Genomic DNA, 27,230 nt, shown 5'->3' on the forward strand with positions numbered 1-27,230 from the left:
TATTTCAAACCAAACAGCATATTTGTTATCCGTTGATTGTGCGTCGAGCCTTGATGACGTCAAAGAGAAATGACGTTGAACATTTATTACGTTCGAGGAACCTGTATTGATACAGTTATTAATATGTATTGCTTTCAGTTGTGTTATAAAAATGGGAAACATTTGCAAATGTAACTAAATATATGGATTTATCCTCTTAATAGAAAAAAATTTACAAATTTAAGCAATCAATTCGTTTCATGATACTCTATAACATTAGCTTGGTCAATATAGGTGTTTGCGAGCATAATTTGTAGAAAAACAAGATGGAAAACCATATTTTAAACTGTTATTTTTGCATTTCCTCGAATCAAAACAAAACGTAGCCTACAAGATTTTTTAAAATATCAATGTGCGATTTGATATGAATTAAAATATATGGAGAGTTAAATGTTTGATATTTTCAAGTTAATGTGGACGAATACGGAATTTTCATTTTATCTTTAGAAGCAACCACATTGATAAAATGCGTACAATATCATGAGGGGTGTACATGTTTGCAAATGTCAATGTATCCCCACGGCCACATACTGTCTCGTTTGAAATAATAACATGGAAGATGCTATAATTATTCCATTTATATCACAGGAGAGTTGAGCATACACCATTTCTTTAAAAATAAAATTTAAGAAATAAAATTGAAAATCAACATATTCAACATTCGTATCCAGGTTTTATGTGATATGGAATGCATAACGCATACATATATGGGCTAAACACTAAAATCCTTCAGTAATTTTTCCTGATACATATAAACCAGTAGTCAATATTTATTCTGCATATATGAATTTAAAAACTAATGCATACCTCCTGGATTCAAATGACGAAATACTAGAATACTAGCACTGTAAACGACGTTTCGTCAAACGCTAATGGTCTGCGACGCAAAAAAGCAAAGGGTGGGGATTGTAGGGGTATTCAAAAATTGCCTAAAAATCTACATTTAAACACGCTTTACATATAAGAACTTTTAAATACGTAAGTTAATATATTCTGGAAGCAAAAACAATATTCCAATTTGATTTTTTCAAAATGTGTATTTTTAGATTCATAGCAAAGTGATCGACCTCCGTCTGAAAGACGCGAGGGAACGTGATTTATTGAGAAAGAGGGAGGGGGTAATTTTCCGCTATTAAATCAAAACTGGTCGTACAAAAATAATACAAAAAAAATTAAGATTATTTTTACTACCAGCTACCTAAAGAAGGTTTTAACCAAAATGAAACGACAGGTTTTTTCACAAAAAAAAAAATTGAATTTGAATAATACACAAATTTCAAGGCTTTGATAATTCATAGTTTTTCAGTTTAAGGTCTTTAAAAATTGTTTTGATGATATGTATATCAAAAAGATGACTATGTTTTTGTGTTAAATGGTTAAAGGAATGTCAATGAAATTTGACAATTATATCTAACTTGTTTTTTTTTTATCAAAATCAAGGTTTAAGTAGTGCATTGATTAAAAAGTTTCTCTCCTTGTTAACAACTAAAGGGGGGGGGGGTAACTTTTGGAATTTCCTGTCCAAAAACCACTCTAACTATTTTGTCCAAAATGTGCATACATGCACTAGATATGGTTATGTACTAAATATACAAAAAAATAACGAATAATAAACGACAGGAATTTTTTTGGATAGGTGTGTTGTACATCCTGAAATGCTAATTGTGACGTAATTAATACGTGAAATTTCAAGCATATTCTTAAAAACTTGCAGAAGAAACAAATATCCTTTTGCTTCGTGACTGTTATTGAATTCATCGATATAAACCATTGAATGTAGGTCATATATAAAGAGCCGTAATGTCTACTATATTTTCAACAAAACTGTAATTCACACTTAACTCAATTCTAGAAATATTTCATCTTTCTGATTAAAAAAAATCGGTGGAAAAGATACTTTTTATAGTTTTCTTGCAAAATATATTGACGTTTTTAATTATGAAATTCTTCCATGCAAGAGTTATCCCCTGTGGCATCGGTAAACCTGCTAATTATCTCACTATCAGAATTCAAGTGAAATATTTAGCATCTATATACACTAAAGAATATTATCAAACAAAAAAATCTTCTTTATTTACAAAATAATATTTAGATTAAAAAGAGTTTCTTTTATTCAGGTTGAATTCACGTTTCCAATGATGTATCAGTTACGTCATATGCCTTACATATATTGCGTCACAATTAAACAGTTACAAAAGTTCCAGAGTTTATAACTTCTTTGTGTAAAAGTGCAAGGAAAAAGATATAAAAAAAATAAATGATTTCTCTTTTTCTATTGAAAGGAGTAAGCACAATAGGTTTTTTAAATGTGAAAATGATGTGTTGACGAATTTCATTAAACTTTATACTGTGACAAGTTAAAAGATGAAAAAAAATTAAGGTATCTCACTACAGCAGAAGACCTTACTATTTTTCTTAGAGTTTCTTTTCCATTTTTTTAAATCATATTGTCTACGCAATTTCTCGGAAACTGATCGCTCAATCTTCATGAAACTTTCAGATTTGATAAAAAAAAATCTAGTCATAAAATGTTTTGTTTTGATTACGCCACTTCCGGTTCCGAGATGTCTGCATGTTAGTGAATTTTAGAGAGTTAGTTTGTCCGCAAGTTTTCTCAAAAACGGACTAAGATAGACACTTGAGATTTTTAGTGATAATAAAGCGATAAATGTAGATGTGCTGAACGTATTTCGTATTCAAAGAAATTGCTGCGTATTGGAGCTTTCTATTTGCCGAAAAAAGGCACTTCGAAATTTCATTTTTTTTCAAAACTTCTTCACGATTTCCTTCACCTGTAGATAATTAGCTAAAACGTGAAGAAGAAAAAATCGATGCAAAACTGCAAGATCATTTATCCAATGTCACAAACAGGGGCTGACCCCTAAGAAAGGGGTACATTGAGTCACCTGTAGCATCCGAACTTATTTTTCGATGATCGACGTCACTTCCAGTGAAAATGGAAGTACTAAGAAAATGCTTTATTTTAAGGTATTGGAACTAATTAAAATGGTTAAAAATGAAAGTAACTAGAAACGTCTATAAGTTAACTATAACTGACAATAATTCTGGTCAAACTGGTCCAAAGACCTAATCGATGCATTGCGACGAGCTCGACTCTAGTTTATATGACTAAAATTGTAAGTGATTACATGAACTTTGTCTCGCTCAGCTTGTGAGGGCAAAATATAGGTTCAACTTGTATTCAGCCTCTGTACTTCGGCCTTAAAAGAAAACAAGTTGTAAGGTTTGAATTATTTTTACTGCAACTCTCAAAATTTACAAATAACATTGACATATCAATTTTACAAAACATCCTGAAACTAAAGAAATTAAAAGAATATATATATTATTGAATTACAATAAAAAAATGAAGGTTATGCAAAAAAAAAAAATATATCATATTCCCAAAAATTATGTTTCAAGGCCAAATAATATCAAGTTATCATGAAGTGTTTTCTTCCAAAAGTTGGGCTATTGAGTAAACTTCGTTCGTTTATGAAAATTGTATACGAGAGAGTTAAACTTTTTGTTAATAAAATTTATATATATTATATGATTTTAAATACATTTTGGATATATGTTTTATATTTTGCTCCTGCATGAATGTATATGTAGATTGTTATAATTGTTATATGTTGATTTGATTTTTAGGTTGTTAAATAATAACCAAAGAAATACTAATCAACTGATAAACAAAAAAAATTCTGTCGTGCATGAATACGTTCTTTGTACCAGGACAGACCTATGTCAGTCTAGAACTACAAGGCTTCGTACATGACGTCTGTCCTAATGGCGTACTTCCGGCCCTTAATCAGTTCCGATCCCTCGTGAAGGATGTCATGTTGGAAAATCAAAACTGAGCCTGAAAAGGTGGATGGCTGCTATAATTAGCTTCTGTTTATTTATAATAGTTTGTTGTCAAACTAAATCTTTTAGTCTTTTAAGTACTTTTCTATGTGAGCTTGAATACACTCATTAAAACAAAATAAAAAAAAATCGGTGAAGTTAGCACGTTTTAAAAATATATCACTATATAAAAAAGAGTGTATAGAGTATTGTGATTCTTTTTAAGTATGCTAATTTCAGCGCTTTAAAAATTTTTGTTTTAATGACTGTATTCAGATAAATGTAGAGATACACACAAAACACATAATTTACCATCCTGAAACCATATGACAGTACATGTAGTTACACACAATGGATTGACATCATTTAAAATTTGTTTTGAGTTAGAAAATGTTACCGATCCAAAAGTTGAAAAATTAAGTTACACAATTTCTATAAATCCAGGCTTAATTTCTAGGCGTTTTTACGTTTCTTTTAAAGAATTTAGGTTTCAGTAAATTACTTCATACAGTGATTAAGTTATACGCTGTAATATTATCCATCCTTCTATAGTTACAGAAAAATAGGAAATATTGACGATTTCTTTCTACGTTGTAAAAATATTATACTCCCATATTTTACCCGTTTTGGGTACTATCTCCACTCTGCCGTCTTTCTTTCCTGAATAACTGTCTAAAAATGTCGTACTGCCTCCTTCAAATCCCTGCTGATTTTTTTTAAATAGAAAAAAATATGAGAATAGAGAATTTTAAATCCTCAGATCAAAACTATAACAATAGAGAATTTTAAATCCTCAGATCAAAACAATAAGAATAGAGAATTCTAAATCCTCAGATCAAAACAATAAGAATAGAGAATTATAAATCATCGGATAAAAGTAATAACAATAGAGAATTCTAAATCTTCAGATCAAAATAATTGTTTTTCAAACCTGCCTGGTTAAGATATATTTGGATGGAGAGATAACTTTTGGTTCTATTGTCCTTCATTGAGGAGCCGTCAAAGTGAGGCTTAAAATATTCACCTGGGTCATACCGCAGAAATATTAACCTGATTGACAATGAAAATATTGATTTAAAAAAAACTGATTTGAATTACTTAAAAGAGTCTAAAACTTTTAATTTTATGTTTCTATGGTAATGAGTACACGAACCTTTCATCAATTTCTACAAGTTTCCTTCCTTTCCATTCTGCAGGTAGGAACTTCTTGATTCTTCCCAGAATTCTTCCTGCTTCCTCTTTTGAGACCCAACTATTTCTAGAACTATTTCTTACATGGCTTGCATAAATCTGCCTATTAGGTTTTGAAAGGGGAAAAAATTATTTCAAGTCGTCACAAAGCAAAAGTTTCTAGAACATTCATATCGAATGGTAAAAATTGACATTTAGTGTAAAAATAATGAATCAACAAGAAAGATTGACTGGATACATAAAACGTTTACCTTCCGCTGCCGACATTGCATGTGGCAAGTTCATATCCTCTCTTCTCCGAATCTATTATGTATTTGTTACACTCCTATTAAGATAGAAAAAAAATCAAAGGTTCTTTTTTCGGGAAAGAACGATTCAGTAAATTGCTAGGCAAGCTAATCGATCATCAAATGAATTTACGGAGCATGGTATTCAAAGTTGGGTATGTCACTCGCGTTTTGCAGCAGTTAGAGTCGCCGAGTAGAGAGTCCATTCTTAAGGTGGAACCTATGTCGGAAAAGTCTTTGTCACAAAATTTTCAAACCTTTTAAAATAAAAAATTAGCACTTGCTTATCAATCAGTTAAAAGCAGGTACATGTATCATGTTTCCTTGTTATTAAATGAAGAGCAGCTTGTGAAACTTGGAATGGTAATTACATATTGCGACTTCATATTTTCAGTTATTTTTAGGGGTACTTGTCGTCAAGATAATATGAAAAATCTGAAAAAATACTTATCTAAACATCGCCGTTCATAGACTTTATAGACTAAACAGTATTAAACAGTATTTCTCCAAATATTTCAATTATCTTCTATTCAATTGAAATAAAAGATAAGTCCACGTTTAAAACAAACATAGACAAGTATACTTATTTTAGTTAATGTTCCACCCTAAATTTATCACAATAAGCCGTGTAACTTCTATACATGAGAAAGTCTTGGATTTGTCCACTTTATGTCAAGAATGGTGCCTACAGGCTACTCTTATTTAGAAATTGTATCAAGTCAATCAGCTTTATCAAAAAAATATATAAATTGATTATATGTATTAATAGTATTTTGGTTTCATTTAAAATTAAATGCCATGCATTTCAAAATGCTTTATTTTCTACAATTTCTATAAAAGCTGTAAAATAAGTAAAAAAAAGTAACATTCAATTGATTATGACGTCAAATGGATGTTGCACAAGCTAAACACATGATGTCATATGATGTAGGTTCTACATTAAGTCGCAAGACCGAATCCCACTGCGGAGACCCGCCCTTCGGATTAGAACGTGTAAATCGAGATCCCGTATCGCAGTAGGTACTGGCAAAAAAACATCTTTCACTGCTCAATGGCCCCGAGTGGCTTGTATAGGCTTAAATTGGTAGCCCTTCATCGGCAAGTGATGGTATCTTAATATTATTGAAAAAAATCTCGAACAGGACATTAAACATACATCCAAAATTGGGAGGAAGATCATCAATGAACAAGGACAAAAAAGGGGAATAAACAAAAAAAAATCGATGTTAATCTTAAATTACATTTGATTTTTAGAAATACATTTGAATAACTGCCTGAAGAGCCGAACATGGTTAAAGTGCTTATATTAAAGACACTGTGACGCACAAGGTGGAAATTTTACAAATGTAGAATTTTTTCATGACCCTTGTTAATTTTGTTCAATTCCTTAAAGTATTAGGCTTCAGAAAATTACAGGTTTCAGAACCTTAAAATTCAATTTTTAAGGCGAAAAATAAAAGTAAAAATCATTTTAGTATGCCCCAGACCGAAAATATTGCTCATTTCTACTTCCACCCCATTGTACGCGTGCGTAGAAAAGTTGAAAAAGTTTCCATAGTTACCATGGTCTCAAGTACTAAGGAATGAATGTAAGCAGATAAAAAATTTAGAGGCAATATTTTTAAAACGTTGTTAAACCATATTTTGTTACCTTGCATGCTCCAGTTGAATGTTTACAAGTTTGAGCCAAAAATAAAAGTGACGTGACCTTGACAAACACGAAAACAACGAAACAGTAGATACAACCCTTGTTTTTCCGGCACTTTGATCGTGCATTTTTTTCTTGCAGTTTACTGGTTATATCTTAGCTATGTACTCATACTTTCCTAAATCTTTCTCTGTTTGCTGCAGATATCTTAAAAGAAATACATGGTTTTGACTCATTTGTGTACTTTTAAATGCTTTGTAATATTTTTGGATTTTTACTCTTTAATATACCAAAAAACTGTACCGATTATTCATTTAGAGTAAAATTTTAAATTGTGTATAAAGTAAAAGTCATAAGTTTTTAAGCTGGTGATTTTGGTATTTGGGTCAAATTTCAAATTGTCTAAAAGTTCTTTGGAATTTTTGAGTATCCACATCTGATTCACACTACTTTTTGAATATATTAATGCACAGTACTATTGAAGTTTTAACTTCACTTCAGTCAATATCTTAGTGAGGAATAAGGAAAGAAGCTTAGTTGAACATTTACTGAAACCTGCAGTGTATTAACATGCACAAAAAACTTCATTTATATTGTTTGATTTATACTGTTTCACGTTTTTACTTAAAGTGGGGATATTAGATTAGGTCTGTACATTTCTCCCTGTATTTCCTTCACTTTGTAACACTTTCGAGGCAACTTTGAGCTTTTGGAATGAAATTTCACACAACAACGCTCTTTGGACCGTGGAAGACGCTATTGAATTTGAGGTCAGAACATCAAGGTAATGATGCTATAAATTCTGTCTGTTTGAAAATTAATTTTTTTTTTTTGAGAACCAAGACACTCATAAATTCTGCCCTAAAGGTATTAGATTTCTTATTCTAGGGCTGAAATATTCCTCTGCTCCAAATTTCACCAATTGTTTCTTTTATTTCAAACATTGATTTTTATCATCAATTCTAGCATTAAATTAAATTGGGAAAAAGTATGAAGCGTTGCTTACTTTTTCAGAAATCAGTATTTTGTTTAATGATGATGTGAGAAAATTTAATATGTTAAATAGAAAGATCATTATTTTTTTTTTTATCTCACAATGAAATTAAAAATATAAAGTATACAGTGTATATGAAAATAATATTTATTATCATTTCTATCTAATTCTCATTAGAAAACATAATGAAGCTTTCCTTTTTAAATCAGGATATCAAACTGTTTGTCAGTATTGGACAAAATAGAAACTATCATAAAAATAAAAGACTCGGAAATTATTGATGTTTTCGATACACACTCGATTTTACACTCGATTACAATAATAATGATAATAATAATAATATACAAATTAAATGCAATATTTCATTATTAATATAAAAATGTCAATCATGATACAATCTAAAGAAATTAAACTATTTAAAAAAAATTAAAAGTGCTAAAAAAAAGTATTTGGTAGTGGTATTTTGACAGGTTTATTGGAGTATATCAAACAAATCATTTTTTTTATTGTTGGCGTTATTTCACCCTTTGAATAATGAATTCTTTAAGATGTTATTGATTTATCTAACCTTATTGATTTTAAAGACACATAAACATTATCCCCATACTATATCTACAGAGCTAGTAATAATTGTTGTAAAGGGAATTTTAAAGATCATCTTGGGATAAATGTTACATTTCTTTCTATTTTTTAATGATTTTCTATTCTTGACTCACAATTTGCATAACACTAAAAACCACCATAATATTCATATAAAGTCACATCTTCGATTCTTACAATTTGTCACAATATATGACACTGAGTTTGAGCATGTTGAGAGAGTTTAGACTGGTGAATATGTAAGATTACTCGAACATGTCACCATAGAATGTGTTCATATTTTACAAAAAGCACACTTGAAGTAATCATGCTCACGATGCCATTTTATTTACCAACTTTAGAGCTTGGTTTTAAGATTTAATCAAGTAGATGCGAGTTATGAACGGAAAATCTCGATCATGCAATGTCCCTGATTTAGGAGTGGAATTTCAGCCTTCCTCGCACGCGATCGCCTATAAACAAGGTGTTTTAAAGAAAGAGACATTGCAAAGTGGAAACACTGAATATATTTATTTCCGCTTCAATAGATTTCATTTATTTGTATACAGATAAAAACATGATAAACAGCATGCACCTTACTTAGTAGACAATAGCTTCGTTATTTTAATAGGATGGTATGGATCTTTACCTGAAAATTTGATTTCTAAGCATGATGTTTTTCCCTTTCTTGAAACGCCACAAATCGATCACCTCTAAGAATCTAATTTTCCCACTTAAGAATTTAAAGCCTAAGTTCTAAAGAGAATCCCTTTGATTTTGAGGTCAAAAAACATTGTAAAATTTTCATAAATTCTCGAGATATCGCGCGGAGAATAAAGTGTTACAGACAGAAATACTGAAAGTGGTGTATAAAAAGGAGCAAACACCTGCTCATATGAAAAAAAAAATATGAAGAATTAAATTTTTCTTTTTTTTCATTTTCTTCTTTGATGAATGCATGCAACTTCGTTGATGAATAATTTCAATCTTTTGGAGATTTTTTGATTTGTGGAGATTTAACATAAAGTTTACATGTAAATGATAGTTTGTAGTGATTTTAAGAGCAATGTCAAAGAAAATTGAGATTTGAGATTGAATGTCCTTTCAAAAATAATTCAGCACCAAAAACTAATATTGCTTCATTGCCAACTTCTTTATGTATTTACGTAGGTTAATGACTTACCTCCTCCGTAAACACATTATGAAGAACAAAGGCTAGCTTTCCTGTAGAGATGTCGGGTAATTTGAGGTCCTCTTTGTTTATTTCCATAATCTTATAGGAAAGTCCTGCAAAAGAATGAGTTTTTGCATATAAATAATAAATATTGGGTTATACGGTGGGTCATATGTACCCATGAATAAAATGTCGGAAATGAAATAAATATTGTCGGAAATACAACACAAAATTCTGGAAGTGAAATAAATCTTAAAATTCATTTAAGGTAATCCGATCCTCAGGTTTATAAAATTAGCAGTTATGTAATCAAAAATACTCATAAAAGTATCTCTGAATCCACAAAGTTATGTAAATATGTAAATTTATCCTTCAACAGGCGTCGCAATTTCATAAATATTATGGATTGTGTTGAGAATTACGCCAGACGATGGGCCAGATATGAAAAAGAAGACGTTGACACCTTGTCAGAATGGATTAAATGTATCAGATCCATGTTAAAATCATGTATTAAAAGATTGAGTTGCAATATGAAAACCATCTATCCTTCTGTGTTCAATAAACCAGAAGTGAAAAAAGAATTAGAAAGATTACACGATCAATACGTACTGGTTCCTGCCGACAAAGCAGGTAACAAAATTGTCTTTGTTTGTAAGGCTCATTATATAAATTGCATTCTAGCAAAAAATGGATTTAATTCTACAAGTGGTAATCCTACTTACACTCATACTCATAATATTCCACAGAGCCAAAATAAATTTGAACTACCTTAGGTATATTGGATTGCGAAACTTCATAAGAATCCTTATAAACAAAGATACATTGCAGGTTCAAGTAAATGTTCAACCAAGCCTCTTTCAATACTCCTCACTAAGATATTGACAGTAGTGAAGGCAAGAGTATATATCTAGAAGTGGTGTGAATCAATGTGGATACTAAAAAAATCTAAAGAACTTTTGGACAATTTGAAGTCACAAGACTTTACAAAAATCAACAGCTAAAAAAGTTTCGACTTTTCAATTTTATACACAACAATTCCCCACGATAAATCAAAATCCACGCATTTTGACATCATTGACAGCTGCTTCTTCAATAAAAAATGGAACTCGTAAATTTACTTTGAATTAAGATAAATTAACTTTTCTTTCGTCAACTTCCCTTACTTATGCAGCAATATACCTTCATCACCTGCATATGGAGTATATATATCTCAGTTGTTTCGATACGCGAGAGCATGCTTTGCGTATGAACAATTTCTAAAACAAGGTAAATTATTGACAAGCAAGTTGATGAAACAAGAATATCAGCAGTTACGTTTAAAGTCATCATTTCCTAAGTTCTATGGTCGATACAATGACCTTGTCAGCATATACAATTTATCACTTAGTCAAATGCTGACTGACTTTTTTCCTACCAATTATTTATACACTGAATTGACTACGGATTTTTTCACTTATTTCCTGATCATGTCAAGGAGCACAGGGCAGATGTGACCGGTTGGCAGGGGAAGCTCACTCCTCCATGGCACCTGATCCCACCTCTGATGTTTCGGGGGTCCGTATTTGCTCTGCTCTTATTTTGTATTGTTTTATGGACTTTGAGATTGAATACTCTTCGTTATCTCCATACCCTTCATCCACAGTATTTCTTTAAAGTTGAAAATTAAAGATAATCATATTATATAGGAAAGTTGTCAAATTTCCAATATTTTTGCAGAAAAAGCGAATTGGAATATGAACAATGCATTTTCTAATTGCAAATTGATCAACAAAAATATTTAAGGTTAAAAAAGATGGGTTTCCAGGCATTCAGAAATATTCCGATGATTTTTTAACTTATTTGGTATTTGTGTCTTCTATTTTCGTCATGTATTCTATAATGCATAGTGTATAAGGCTTTTGCAATCATTGCAATACACCACAAACCACTTCTTATTTCATATCATGCTAATAAGCATCGGTATCTAAGGTTGGATTCAAGAAAATCTTATTTTTATTAAGCTGTATTGATTTTTTTTTCCTTTTATAGGGTACAAATGTCAAATTTCAAAAAAAGACTTTTTCTAAGACTTCAAAAAAGCCTTGAATCTTTATAAAGATGATTTAAATGACAATTGTTGCATGAAAAAAATTCATATTCAAGCTTCATTTTGATGCATTTCAAATCAAATATTAATTTTTGGAGTTATCCTTCCTGGCTGTGGATTGAAAATCCTTAAGATATTCTTAATTAGAATAAGGACTGTCTTGCGTACGAACCAAGTAAACACATAGCTTTTATTTGGCTTAATAGCTAATGACCCTCAAGTACGAATTATTAAATTCATCTTTTATCTGTAAATTATCGTTATTATAATCTCCCTTTAGTTTGCAGTTTGAAGGGTAGTATAATTGTACAGGCAATTAACATTTGATTTCATATTTATTTAAAGGCAGCGTTTATACTTAAATAATTTACTTTTACATTTTCATATCTAACTTTGTTTCTCGTTTTCCATATAACCCACTAAATATATATTTAAGTGTTTATAAATATTCTTGAGCTTGTTGGTTCTTTTAAGTAGCCTACAATTATTGTTTGTGGGTCCATATTTTCGTTTAGTTCTAACACATTGTGTACGTCTACTATTAATGGTGTTGGTTTGAGCAACTTACAATGAAGAAATAAAAGTTGTTGTTTTTCCCTTTGGATTTTACATAAATTTTCTATAGAATTGGGTATTCCAATTTTCAATAATTTACCTTCAGTGTAAAAGATATCAAGAATCCCTTTCAATTGAAATTCTTGAATTAAATTTTAGTTTTTACTCTTGTTATGCTTTCCCAAGCTAAATTCCACTGTATTTTCATTGTTAAAAAATTCCCCTATTTTTCCTGACATTTTGGTACTGTTTTCTTATTTAGGATTTTTTCTATGCATTTTAATTTAATATCTTCGTTGTAACGACTTTATTTTTTTTACTTTTACTGAGAAGATTATTTTCCAATTCATAAGGGATCTTTGATTCACTATTCAGTATTATAGACCAAACTTTGTCATAACTGTATTTGATAATATGATTTAAGTATAGCAGCTTTTAATTTGCTATATTCAAATATCCAGAATCTTTTGTCTAACAATTTGTTAAATATAATGTTATTTGGTTTAAAATAGTTGCCCTTATCGTTCCAAATGCGTCTGATTTTTAATAAGCTACTTTTAATAAATGATGTCACATTTAGCGTTTTCCCTTGTAATTATATTAGATAAGTTGTAAATGTATTATTTTTAATGTGTACGATATTTAGCAGAAATGATTTTTAAACAAGTTAGCTTAGATTTGATACAGTGGTTTCTTGATGTTCTTATTCAGGAATCAATGTTTAAGAAATTTAGCGATGTACACTGTACTTAAATTAACGGATGTATCTTTCTGCCAAAAGCGCTAAAAAGAATACACCTCCAAATGTAATACGTTTACAGTTTTTCCAGACAATTGAAGGTTGAATATTTCATCCCGATTTACAGTTTCGAATTTTGACTAGATTTCGCTAAATGTTATAAGTGTTATTCTATTAAAAACAGACATGATATGTAAATAAAATTCAGATATGTGAGAGCATAGAAAATATTCCTGACTTGAATGTATATCTTTTTAATCAGTTTTTTCCAATAGCATTCCAAGTTTCTGATTTTGAAAGTTATATTTTATAAATCGTTTTTATTTGTATACTTTTAATAAAATTGAAGATATTTATCATATTCATTTCTCCTTCATTCTTACATGGACAGCAAACATTTCTATCTATTAAATTTTATAGTTATATTAAATATAAGTCCAAATAATATCTTTTTTGGCATATTGTATCTGGAAATCCTCTGATTTCAGTTTATCCAATGATTGGAATCATTAGATTTTGTTATGATCAAAGTTTTCTCTTTCATTGTAAGTCTTCTGGTTTTCCAAACATGTAAACCGTTCATAGTTTTGCCCCATCCTTGTTGCTTCTGTATTAATATCGTATCCATGTGATTCCCCCAAAGATTTTTTGTTAGTTTTTATCTACTGTATCTTTTTAAATTATGGTGTTATACCTTTTAATTTTCCAATAAAGAGAAAATGGAAGAATATTATGTGAGATAGATGATATCCCTTAACTTTCTGAAGAAAAAAATATTACTAGAAAAATTTCCAACATTTGAAGAGTGTAAGAGAGCTGTTGATAATATTAAAAAAGAAAAATCACCTGGAGCGGATGGCCTTCCTAGTGAATTTTATCAATGTTTGAGGGAAAACTTGGGCCCTTCTTTTATAAAGCCCTTTAAGATATTTTCTTAAAGGTGAATTGTCTAACACTGTTATGGGTCAGAATTACCCGAAATGCCAGCAAAGATCAATAACACAATTTAGACTTAACAATAATTTATTTACAGTAATATATAATAAATATATCAAACATAAAGTACAAACTTAGCAAGAATCTAAAAATACATACATCAGAGTGTCCGTTTCTGCACACAATGTCCCAGTGAAAATATGTATCCCAGTTATATCTCAGTAGTGCTTATACGACAAAGTATATCTATGCATCGAATTGACAGGGTATTTATACAGTAATATAAATCTAGAATATTCTAGAAATTGTTAAAACATGATATTACTGGAACAATCTGGACATACACAAAATTTAAGAATGTTCTAGATAAAATGACCAAACATGTTGACCACTCTGGAATGTTCAAGAAACTTAATGTTACTAATTATATACATAATGAAACAATACACATCTCACAACACCTCCCCCCTTAAAAAGTTTGAATATCAATGAAAAACTTAAATTGTAAAACATGTACATTAATACAAAATCTAGTATGTTTACGATACTCTTGACAAGGCGTCTGCAATAACATTGTCTTTGCCTTTGATATGCTTAATTGTTATGTTGTATTCTTGTAACAACAAACTCCATCTTGTCAGTCTTTGATTCTTGTTTGACAATTTATGCAAAAATGTCAGGGGGTTGTGATCAGTATACACAAGAATTGGATGCAAAGTAACATTCAAATAAACATCAAAATGCTGTAAAGCTAACAACAAAGCAAGGCATTCTTTTTCAATAGTAGAATAATTTCGTTGACATTTTGTAAGTTTCTTTGAAAAATAAGAAACAACTCTATCTACATTATCACTATGTTCTTGAAACAAAGCTGCCCCGATTCCAACATCACTAGCGTCAACAGTAAGCTTAAATTGCTTAGAAAAATCTGGAGTTGACAGAACTGGGTTGCTCATAAGGACAGATTTGATTTTATGAAAGGATTTTTCACAGTCCTTTGTCCATTCAAAGTTAACCCTCTTTTGTAAAAGATTTGTAAGTGGACTAACTACTGAGGAAAAATTTGGTCAAAATTTTCTGTAAAACCCAGCCATGCCCAAAAACCTCATTAATTCTTTCTTGTTTGTAGGAATCGGGAACTTTGCAATAGCTTCCACTTTAGCCATTATGGGTGTAACATAACCTTGACCTACTTTATGACCTAAATACTCTACATAAGCATGACAAAATTCACTCTTTTCAAGGTTCACAGTTAAATTTGCTTTAGCTAAAATGTCAAATAAAGCACGCATGATTCGGAGATGTTCATCCCATGTGTTGCTGTATATGACGACATCATCAATGTAGGCCTCGCATCCCTCAAGATCATGGAGAAGGGAGTGAATCATCCTTTGGAATGTAGCCGGTGCGTTTTTCATGCCAAAAGGCATTACTTTATATTGGTAAAGTCCATCTGGTGTAGCAAAAGCAGATATTTCTTTTGCTCTTTCTGTTAACGGTACTTGCCAGTAGCCTTTCAACAGGTCAAATTTACTGACAAATTTCGCATTTCCAATGTTGTCAATACAGTCATCGATTCTAGGTATTGGATATGAATCAGTTTTGGTAACAGAATTCACCTTTCTAAAGTCTGTACATAATCGGTAAGAACCGTCTTGTTTTGGTACAAGAATACACGGTGAGCTCCAATCACTTTTACTAGGTTCAACAATGTCATTGTCCAACATGTACTGCACTTCCCTTCTTAGGTACTGCTATTTTATTGGATTCAGACGGTACGGATGTTGTTTGATAGGCAGAGCGTCGCCAACTATAACATCATGACAAGCTGCATTAGTTTTCTTTGGAACATCCGAGAAGATTTGATGATACTCATTCATCAAGTTTTTAACTTGTTCTTTTTGGTGAATGTTCAAATGTCCAAGTTTGGCATCAAAATCAGCCAAAATTTCTGAGTTTTTCAAACGAACACTTTGATTACAATCTTTCTCATTCATTTCTACACTCGTATCACTTTCAATATAATTTTGAACAGTCTTAGCATTGGCTAAAGTGGAAACTGGTTTTACAGAATTTCGGTCACACCTTTCAAAATACTCTTTTAACATGTTAATGTGACAAACCCGTTTCTCTTTACGTCGACCTGGTGTCTTAACTACATAGTTTACATCACTGATCTTGCTTTCAATTTCATAAGGGCCATAAAATCTGGCCTGTAAAGGATGACCAGGAATAGGTAAAAATACAAGAACCTTATCACCTGGCTTAAACACCCTATTTCTGGCATCTTTGTCATACCACATTTTCATTTTCATCTGAGAATTCTTCAAATTTTCTTGTGCTAATTTACAAGCATTGTAAAGTTTTTCTTTGAAATCAGACACATAATCTCAAAGATTAAGATCACTAGTCTCAGTCAGCCACTTTTCCTTCAACAATTTCAAAGGACCTCTAACTGTATGTCCGAACACCAATTCAAAAGGACTGAACCAAAGAGACTCCTGGACTGCTTCTCGTGCAGCAAATAGCACAAGATGAACCCCTTCGTCCCAGTCTTTTTCATATTGGTAACAATAGGTCTTCAGCATTGTTTTTAGGGTTTGATGAAAACGTTCTAGCGCTCCCTGGGACTCAGGATGATAAGCAGTTGATCTATATTGCCTTATACCCAACTCATGCATGACTTGCTGGAACAACCCCGACATAAAATTTGAGCCTTGATCCGACTGAATTGCCTTGGGTGCTCCTACAAAACTGAAAAACTTGGTTAGGACCTTAACTATGCTCTTTGCCTTTATATTCCTTAGAGGTATGGCTTCAGGAAATCGGGTGGATGTACACATAATGGTAAGTAAATACTGGTTTCCAGATCTGGTCCTAGGCAAAGGTCCTACACAATCCACTAATACTCGACTAAACGGTTCTTCAAAAGCTGGAATGGGTTGGAGAGGAGCAGATGGTATCTTCTGATTTGGTTTACCTACCATCTGACAGACATGGCATGACTTGCAAAACTTCGAAACATCCTTTCTTAGCTTAGGCCAATAAAAATGACTCAAAATCCTATTATAAGTCTTATTGATACCTAAATGACCAGCCATAGGTGTATCGTGAGCTAAACTCATGACATCTCGACGATAAGCAGCTGGGACCACTATCTGGTGAACAACACGCCACACTTCATCTGGAGAAGCATCAGGTGGTCGCCATTTTCGCATAAGGATGCCATCTTTCATATAGAAGCATTCTCCAACTTTAGTAGCCTCTTCTGGTGGAAGTGCCCTCTTACTAAGTTGAATGATATCTGGGTCTTTATGTTGTTCAGAGAGTAAACGTTCTCGGCTGAGGATGTCCTTACCTTTGCTAACTAGTGGATGAAACTCATCATCCTCACCACCAAATTTTGGTAACAGTTCTTTCTTCTCTTGCTTCTTGATATTGTGTGGTTCCATGTTTGTTTGAGTGCCATTAAGGTCAGATAAGAAAGTGTCATTCAAATCAATATCAACAGAGAAATTCGTCTCGTCAAAGGCTTGAGTATGGTCTGTCTCCATTTCTCGTCTTCTGGCCATCGCTCTAGTAACAGCACACAAACTATAGGATCTGGTACAACTTTTCCACCAGCTAGATCGTTGCCTAACAACAAAGAAATGCCTGGAACGGGAAGAGTAGGTCGAACACCTACGATAACAGGTCCAGTAACTAAATCTGACTTCAAACTAATTCTATGCAGGGGAACATCAATGACGCCTATCTCCACACCCTGTAATAAAACTGACCCACCAGTAGAAGTCTGCTCAGACAAAGGAAGCACGCCCTCTAACAATAACGTCTGTGCAGCACCAGTATCTCTCAAAATCTGGACAGGTTTTATTTCGCTAGAGTCACCGAGTGAAACAAATCCCTGAGACATAAAGGGCTTATAATCCTCCATAGAATCAATAGAACTGGACTGTGAACCCTGGACATCAGGAGTGTCAGAACAAATCGAAACTAAGGCTTCTCTATCACCTCTAACTGCCGCACAAGCATGTGGTTGAGTTTTATCAAAATCATTTTTTCTCTTAAGTTTAAAGCATTCACTGATCAGATGACCCTTTTTCTTACAATAACTACAAGTAGGAAGCGACCCTATTCCAGATGATCCTTCAACACGTCCTGGACCGGACTTAAAACCACCTTGGGATGGAGACTGGGAACTTGTGAAAGACTGAGACCCTGAACCACTCTTTTTATATGTGTCTGAATTGGTAGAATTACTGCTAGTCTGAGATCTTGAAACAAAATTCTTTTTATGAGACAGAGCATAAGTATCATATATGACTGCTGCCTCTTCAAGAGTTTTCACATTCTTATCTTCTAAATGTGTTTTCAAATCTTGAGGAACACATTCCTTAAACTCTTCTACCAAGATGACTTGTCGCAAATTGGCAAAAGTTTTATCAAGTTTCTTAGATCTAAACCAGTGATCGAATAAATCTTCCTTCTCTCGTGAAAATTCAACAAATGTTTGATTATCAAACTTTCTATACTTTCTGAACTTTTGTCTATATGCTTCAGGTACTAATTCATAGGCTTTTAATATTGCTGCTTTGACCTTCTCATAGTCTGAACTCTCAACTACCCCTAGTGCAGAGTATACCTCAGCCGCTTTTCCAGCCAGTACACTTTGTAACATTGTTGACCAAACATTTCGTGGCCATTTAAGATTCTCTGCGACCTTTTCAAATTGGGGAAAATATTTGTCTACAGATTTTTCTTGAAATTTTGGAACTAATCTGATATTTTTTGCTGCGTCAAATTCAGTTTTGACAACTGACGGTTCTGGTTGGTTTTGTAATTTTAATTTCTCTAATTCAAAGTTCATTGCACGCTCTCTTTCTCGCTCTTCTCTTTCTGCTGCTAATTTGTCTAATTCAAATTTTCGTTCACGCTCTCGTTCTTCTCTTTCTAATTTTTCTCTTTCTAATCGCATTTTCTCTAATTCTACTTGAAACTGATATTCTGCCATTTTATAAGAGCCTAACTCTGATTTAACTGTATATTCTGGAAGATCGTATTTTTCAAAGACGTTTTCTTCTACTAGTTTGTTTGCAACCTTAATTCTAATGTCTTGCTTTCTCTGAGAGGATTTAACATCTAACCCAAAATGCAAACCTAATGCGATCAAGTCATCCTTTTTTAACGTATCAAAAACCTGAACACTTGGTGAACTAAGAAAGTCTGTGACCGAAAACACCATGTTGATTTCTGCTGGCTTATAATCAAATTTACGGTTCAATAAACAAAATTCTGACAATAAACTGCAAAAGTGCAAGAAATTCTTTATCCCGGACGAGCCCCCAATTCTGTTATGGGTCAGAATTACCCGAAATGCCAGCAAAGATCAATAACACAATTTAAACTTAACAATAATTTATTTACAGTAATATATAATAAATATATCAAACATAAAGTACAAACTTAGCAAGAATCTAAAAATACATACATCAGAGTGTCCGTTTCTGCACACAATGTCCCAGTGAAAATATGTATCCCAGTTATATCTCAATAGTGCTTATACGACAAAGTATATCTATGCATCGAATTGACAGGGTATTTATACAGTAATATAAATCTAGAATATTCTAGAAATTGTTAAAACATGATATTACTGGAACAATCTGGACATACACAAAATTTAAGAATGTTCTAGATAAAATGACCAAACATGTTGACCACTCTGGAATGTTCAAGAAACTTAATGTTACTAATTATATACATAATGAAACAATACACATCTCACAACAACACATAGAAACTTTCTGTTATATCTCTGAATAATAAAAAGGGCGAAAAAGATAATTAAAAAAATTATATACGATAAATTTAACGAACACTGATTACAATATTATTACCTTTGTCTTTGCATAAAGATTACAGAATATATTATCTAAGCTAATGAAACGCACTATGAATAAAGTACAAGAATTTTGGAAACATGCATAAACAGAATGCATTTTGTAAGGAAAAATTAAAACTATGTGTAACGACCTCTATGGTACAAAAATCACAAATAAAGCAGAAAGATGCTTCAGAATCTTCATTGGGCATGATAAGGAATAATTCTAATGTTATAATAAAAACTGGATGAAAATTTGTAATGATATTGAAAAACTGTTTTTTTAATCTTGGAAAAGAAGAAAACTAACGTTATTTGCTAAATTGTGTATCATAAAGACCCTTGCTTTATCTTAACATACTTATGCTAAGTCTTCCTGATATTGCTTACATAAAAATAAAGACATCTGAGAAAGAGAGCGTACAAGGCGCGGAAATTCCCTTGCTCTGAGATAATATGTTTATCAATTTTCAAAATTTATGAAAAAGTTATATTTATCTAAAATCATGTTCTCAGTAACGTCATCTTCAAAACATTTTATTATTTTATTTTACTGAACGACTTACATGTATCTCTTGACAATCTTATTTTCAAAGTAGACGGTTAAGCAGATTAGGTGGAAAATGGGTTTACTAGAGCCATAAAAAAGTAATTTTGAACTTGAATGGGTCAAGTCTCCATTCTTCGTTAACACTTAAATGATCGAAACGTCAATGTGGAAAGGAATCTGAACCCATTCTATTTGAAAATCGAACATATCTAATAAAGGACTCATTATTTTAATCACACGGACAGACATTGGTAACATATATAATTCGTAGCGTGGTGGTTAACGCGTTCGTTCTTCCACCAAACTTTGCGCTATGGAGAGAGTTCGAATCATATGTGAAGTGTTTTCTTTTTTTCACGTATCTTAAAAACATGAGTGAATAAATTATCAATAACAAAGAAAAAAAAATACGGAATTAAATGTGTAAAAATGATAATAACCATAAAACTTTGAAAAATATAACTTTTCCTGAACATTCTGAATTGAAAAATGTCTTCTGAGAGCGATGGATTGTCTTCGCCTTGAACGCCTCCATTCTTTATAACTTTATTTCGGATAAAAATGAACGAATTTAACAGAACAAGCTAATACGTATAATTTCAAAAGGTGGCCACTCAATTGTTGGTACTGAATGTAAATTAAAAGCTTTAAAAGCGGTTGGGTACCTAGATTGTTAAGAAACAAAAGTATTTTGTTCAGCATTTTTGATGGCTATTGTAAAAAATCAAATGTTGATGTTCTTTATGTATTAGGTTTTTCCAATAGAAAGATAGAAAATATGGAGAAACTACCAATTTTTATCAACAAATGTAATGTTGCCTCGATGAAAGTAAGCCTTTTTAGGTCACCTGCGTTACTCAGGTGACATACTGCTATCTGTTTTCGTCCGTCGTCGTCCCTCGTTCGTCATATGTCGTTCGTTGTTTGTCGTCAATCGGCCTAAACTATCGAACATTTTCAGCTTCTTCTCTGAAACCATTCAATCAATTTCAACCAAATTAAATTTAGTATACAGCATCTATGTGTAAAGGGAATCCAAAATTGTGAATTTCATGGTCCCTGCCCCCTGGGGCCAGAGGGGTGGGGCTAAAACCACCAAAATTAATGCAATCTTTAAAAATGTAATTCGCTTCTGGACATCAAGCAGTCAAAGGGTTTGCATGATTGTTATGAGCAGTGATCCCTCAACCAAAATTGTAAAATTCAGGGCCCCTTGGTAAGGGGTTCTAGTGTAAGGGCGGGGCTGTAAAGATCATTTTGCGAAAGTGTATTATTTATTTGAAAATCTTCGTCTCCACTCATGGGTATTAAACAAACTAACTAAGTACAAAGTTATGATGACAAAGAGTGCCTTTTCCAAAATTGTGAATTTCATGGCCCCTAGGTCAGGGTTTTGGTGTAAGGGCGGGGTTATATAGATCATTTAGTGAAACGCAGCACAGTTAAGGTTACAAATGGAAATATCGGCGATTTTTTAAGATGAAAAATACATACTTTATTAGGATGGGCGATTCTTTATAGGAATTCACTGATATCAAAATAAGTAATGTGGTTTAAATCTACATGTTGGGGACATTTAGATTTTTTTATTTAGACTTGTCATGTGATGTCGACGTCACATGACTTTGGCAATTATACTTGCAGTTTAGAGGTCATCTATAAATTCCAATATTGCAAGGGCATAACCAAGTTAAAAAGTGTGAAAAGTGCTGCGAACCTATATAGATTTTCCTTTTGTAATTGCTAAAATTTCATTTGTTGGACGGCAGGTTGAATATTTTGCTGGTCAACTACATTAAATATAGCTATAATTAATTTATTTGCAAGATTTCAAGAGGTTCGCAGCACTTTTCAAATATCTTAATGCTTCTTGAGTTTATGTGTAAAATTTTGACAAGATACATTGAGGGTATGCCCTTGCAATAAATCGATTTACTAGGGCCCTTCCATTACTCTTTCAATGAATCTGCATACAAACACACGACAGTATCGCTTGTCTGGAGAATGCACGTACAGTTTATAAATAAAATACTAAAATAGACATCGCATCCAAGTTAAAGGCTTCTTATTTTACTGCAAATAATATTTTATTTGAGAACAAAAGACAATTTTCATTGTACAAAATGTGACTTGATCAGCCTCTCACTGTGTACAAATTGCGTCATTTTTGCTAGATGACGTCACATTGACAAGTGCATTGCGATCGATGCATCGTTTATATACTGTTGTTTGGGATTTAACAAACGACAAAACTGCATGTAATAGTAAGATTGTATGTAGTATACAGCTATCCAGCTGTTGGAAATAGCAAATAAATTCATTTTGTGGTATTTTAAAGACCTTATATTATGTGTGACGTCATAGTAAACATTTCCCGTACAAATTAGGCCCCGCCTCCTTACTGTAACCTTAACTGTGCTGAGAAGTACATTATTTCTTTGAAAATCTTTTTCTCTGCTCTTGTTATAAAACAAACAAAGAACATAGTTATGATGACCAAGAGTGCCTCTTCTATAATTTTGAATTTCATTGCCCTTGGGTCAGGGGTTCTGGTTTAAGGGCGGTGCTATATAGATCATATAGTGGAAGTGCATTCTTTGAAAATCTTCCTCTCTGCTTCTGGGTATTAAACAAACTAAATAAGTACATAGTTATAATGATCAAGGATGCCTCTTCCAAAATTGTGAATTTCATAGCCTCTGGGTCAGGGGTTCTGGTGTAAGGAGGGTATTATTGATTATATAGTTAAAAAACATTAATTCTTTCAAAATCTTTCTCTCTGATTTTGAGTATTAAACAAACTAATTATATAGTAATGATGACCAAGAGTGCCTTTTCACAACTGTGAATTTCATAGCCTCTACTTCAGGGGTTTTGTTGTAGTTGGGGGGTGGGTCTTTTGATTATTAACTGAAATAACTTTTATTCTTTGAAAGTCTTTTTCACTGCTCTTCAATAGGGGGCCTAATATTGATCCCTGTGGCACTCCTGCTGTGACAGGTAAGACATCAGAAGAAGTTGTACCAATTTTTACACATTGTGTCCTGTTATACAGATATGAGTGAAACCATTTAATTGACAATTCATCAAAGTTGTAATTCTTTAATTTTTCTATCAGAATTTCATGACTCACTAAATCAAACGCTTTGCTAAAATCCAAAAATGTTATACCTATTAGATTACCTTCATCCATAGCATGCAACCAAGCATCTGTTAATTTGGTTAGTGTTGTTTGACAAGAGTGAAATTCTCTGAATCCAGATTGAGATTTTGTTATAAAATCAAAAGAGGAGGTAAAATACCGTATTTGGTTTGCTATGTGCTTTTCAATTATTTTGGATAATGTTGGAAGTATAGAAATGGGACAGTAGTTATTGGGGTCTGTTTTGCTGCCCTTTTTATATACAGGGGTGACTTTTGTTTCAACTTTGATGGAAAACTGCCATTCCTGATACTAGCATTTATTAAATGAGTTAATGATTTACTAATAATACTAGCTGATAGTTTTAGAAGACGAGGTCCAATGAAGTCAATGCCTGCAGATTTATTGACATCTAGCCCGTTTAATGAATCAAATACTTCAGTTTCACTAATTGGTGTAAGGCTAAAAAAGTTGTCATTACCAAGTTTAGATTTCGTGAATTGTCTTAACAATTCTGGATCGAATTTGTAGTTTGGTAGATTATGTAAAAGTTTAATTGAAATCCCTGTAAAATGCTCATTAAAAATATAAGCAATATCTTGTGAATTTTTAGTTTCTGAATCATTATGAATTATATGGGAAGGGGTTAAGGTTTTAGATTTAGATGACAATTGATTAAGATTTCCCCACATCTCTCTTTGATATGAACTGTCTTCGATGGCTGATTTGTAATACAAAGATTTTGCATTGTCTATTAATAGTACAATTTATTTCTCCATGTTTGGAAATTATCATAATCCCCATTACGGTGGTATAAATCTCGTAAATGCCTAGCTTCGTTTATTTCTTTAGTTAGCCACTTTGGTCTAGTTTCACTTTTAACTCTCTTACATTTTATTTTGGCATGTTTGACAAGGACATTATTAAACATGGACAATTGTTACTTTGTTTATGGAGGAAATGCTTTTTTAAACTGAATAGCCAGTTATAATTATAACTTTAAGAGGGCTAAGGCTTCGTAATGAACGTTAGACAGAAAACTGTCTGCGGGACGTTAACAAAATGGTGGTGGTAGAGTACTGATATGGAAAACGTTCTTACATAAAAGTAAGACTAATCTGGTTCGTATTCAAATGATTTGTATAGGAAAAGGAAGGTACTCTTACGATGTTCTACCTACACATTGCTATTCAATTTTTTGGCATTCTAGAGCTGTAGTGCAATCTGACAATACACAACAACATAAGGCTTGTTTCATTCTCCCATTTTTGCACAGCATAAAAAATCTGAGTCTGCCATAGTCATTTATAACACCAGATTTAACCCCAATTGAGCAGCATTGGACAAAATCGAAAGACATGATTTTTCAAAGACAATCGCATCCTCAGACTCTACAACAGCTGTTAAAAAATCTACATTTGGAGCAGGAGAGTTTTCCTATAAAGTTTTTATTACACACATTTGCTTCCATTAGATGCTATTTTGGCTATCAAATGTGTCTGTGGGGGACATACCAGATATTGATCTTTTATTAGCTAAAACTGTCTAGGATTTTAAAACTCTTGAGTAATTATGACATTTAGTAAGTATTCCCATTTAAAACCACATTTCTGTATTATCAATACATAATTTATTTTTAAATATTTTTTTATGTTCAATGTGTCACTAAAATTCTACTATGCGTTTCTTTTTTAAGAGTATATTATATACAGGTACATGAAATTGTAACGGATTCTCTTTTCCTCTTTTTTTCTCTCTGTCTCTTTCACTCTTCCTGTACCAAAATCGACGAAGGGGAGTGGGGGGTGGGTTGGGGTGGGGTAAAATAAACATTCAAAAAAATATTTTCTTTCCATCAATTAACAAGAACATTGATATCTTTCTTCGAACCTTTAATTTCGGAGTATAATCGTATTGTATTTTGTACATGAAATATATGGAGATAAGGAATAGTATTCAAACGCAGACCTCCAAAACATCAGAAGTTGAATCATGTTCAAAGAAGAAGAAAGCATCCCCTGCCGACTGGGGACACTCGCTGTGTGTTCTTTGTCATTATCGGGGGAAAAATCAGTCGTAAATTCAGTGTAGAAGTTATATACTAACAAAGTATGAAAAAAAACGTCCGTCAGCATTTGACTCAGTGATAAATTGCATTTGCTGACAAGGTCTTTGTACCGACCACAGAACTTACGAAATGATGATTTTCAACGAGACTGCTGATACTCTTGTTTCATAAACTTATTTGTCAGTTTTTTACCTCGTTTTAGAAATTCTTCATACGTAAAACATGTTCTTGTGTATCGAATAAACTGAGGAGATATTAACTCCGTAGGCAGGTGATGAAGGTATAGTGCTGCATATGTAAGAGAAGTTGACGATAGAAAAGTTGAACATAGAGCTTGGTTGGTAGATAACCATTAACGTTTTTTAAAATAATATATCCAAGTATGAAAAAGATGCGTCTGACTTTGTGATATCCTTTATCTCAAGCTCTCAAGGATATATCATATTGACATAGGAATGGAAACTACCAAAATTGTTAATTTATAATATTAATCGATATATCTATATATGGAGTTGAAGGCCGCTGCAAGTGTTTTCTTCTTTTCACGCACTTCTAAGTAGTAAAAATTTAAAAATAATTAGATTTCAGATGCACATTTTCAATATGGTCTGTAAGAAATCATGTATTTTTCATTTTGGTTAAATTTAACCGTTTTTTAAACCATTGTACACAATAAAATATATTTATGTTTTTGCGCATGTGCAATGTAGCCTTGTCAATGACAGAGTCATGAGAATTTTCGAATCATGTACGACTAGATTTACGCCACTTTGTGAAACGTAAATTACACCCGACTTAATTTTCGCGTAGTGTCTGGAAGTACACCTACATGTACATGTAAGTAAAGGCTTAGAATTTCGTTTTTTTTAAGAAACGGATTACTGGATCGGAAAAGTTTACGCCTTTTCAGAAACTTTAAAGGGGTTTATAAGGTGTTATATAACTGCCCCAACCTACCTTGGGTAACTATATTATATTTATTCCTTAAGTGTAATATTTGAGGTGCTGAATTACAAGATTTGAAAGCGTTATGAAATACATTATTGTGAAGCATAGAGGCAGAACGTAATAAATTATAATGTGGCTCAGAGAAATGGGGTATTTTTTGTTGATATCTTAAAATCTTGTCGCAATATAGCTATTGATAGTTAAAAATATTCGAGATGAAAGGGTGTAGTGCTAGGAAGGATTTTTGATTGTAAAATTAATACAGCACTGTATATAACTAAGCCGAGAAGGAAAACGCAGGTTTTATAAATGTATAAGGAAAATGAAAAAGCAATGACAGATCTACAAATACAAAAAATGCAATACCATAGTTCATGTACACATTGATTTTGAATTAATACGCTAAAACACAATATAGTTTAAAAACGTTTTTTTTTTTCAAAAGTATGGAAAATACTTGAGCTTATAACGTGGACATAATAAATAAATTACAAAAAAAAAAATAGACAAAGTACATTTACCTTTCAAGTGCTGACAACGGGGCACCTGGTAAATCGTAAGAGTAAA

At 32.2% G+C, this 27,230-nt stretch overlaps 1 protein-coding gene across 1 annotated transcript; it reads right to left on the reverse strand.

Annotated features, from left to right (window-relative positions):
- Positions 1–3,426: 3,426 nt before the first annotated feature.
- On the reverse strand, positions 3,427–27,230 carry LOC134244834 (uncharacterized). The gene is made up of 7 exons (XM_062727087.1): positions 27,185–27,230; positions 9,768–9,871; positions 5,328–5,401; positions 5,039–5,179; positions 4,821–4,935; positions 4,507–4,588; positions 3,427–3,901 (listed from the first exon to the last, which is right to left on the reverse strand). Exons 2-7 carry the CDS (start codon positions 9,852–9,854, stop codon positions 3,798–3,800), a joined length of 603 nt encoding a protein of 200 aa, XP_062583071.1. The 5' UTR covers positions 9,855–9,871; positions 27,185–27,230; the 3' UTR covers positions 3,427–3,797.

Source organism: Saccostrea cucullata, unplaced genomic scaffold (assembly GCF_032062105.1).
Source record: "Saccostrea cucullata isolate Sc308-1 unplaced genomic scaffold, CSIRO_AGI_Scuc_v1 ctg5355, whole genome shotgun sequence".
In the NCBI taxonomy this organism is placed as follows: Eukaryota; Metazoa; Mollusca; class Bivalvia; order Ostreida; family Ostreidae; genus Saccostrea; species Saccostrea cuccullata.

What these genes read in the sequence shown, in the direction of transcription:
- LOC134244834 (XM_062727087.1), bottom strand. Translation starts at nt 9,854, where the DNA reads ATGGAAATAAACAAAGAGGACCTCAAATTACCCGACATCTCTACAGGA. An exon ending in TGCAATGTCGGCAGCGGAAG is followed by an intron (nt 5,180 to 5,327) that starts GTAAACGTTTTA and finishes AAAACCTAATAG; the next exon opens with GCAGATTTATGCAAGCCATG. An exon ending in CTTGTAGAAATTGATGAAAG is followed by an intron (nt 4,936 to 5,038) that starts GTTCGTGTACTC and finishes ATTGTCAATCAG; the next exon opens with GTTAATATTTCTGCGGTATG.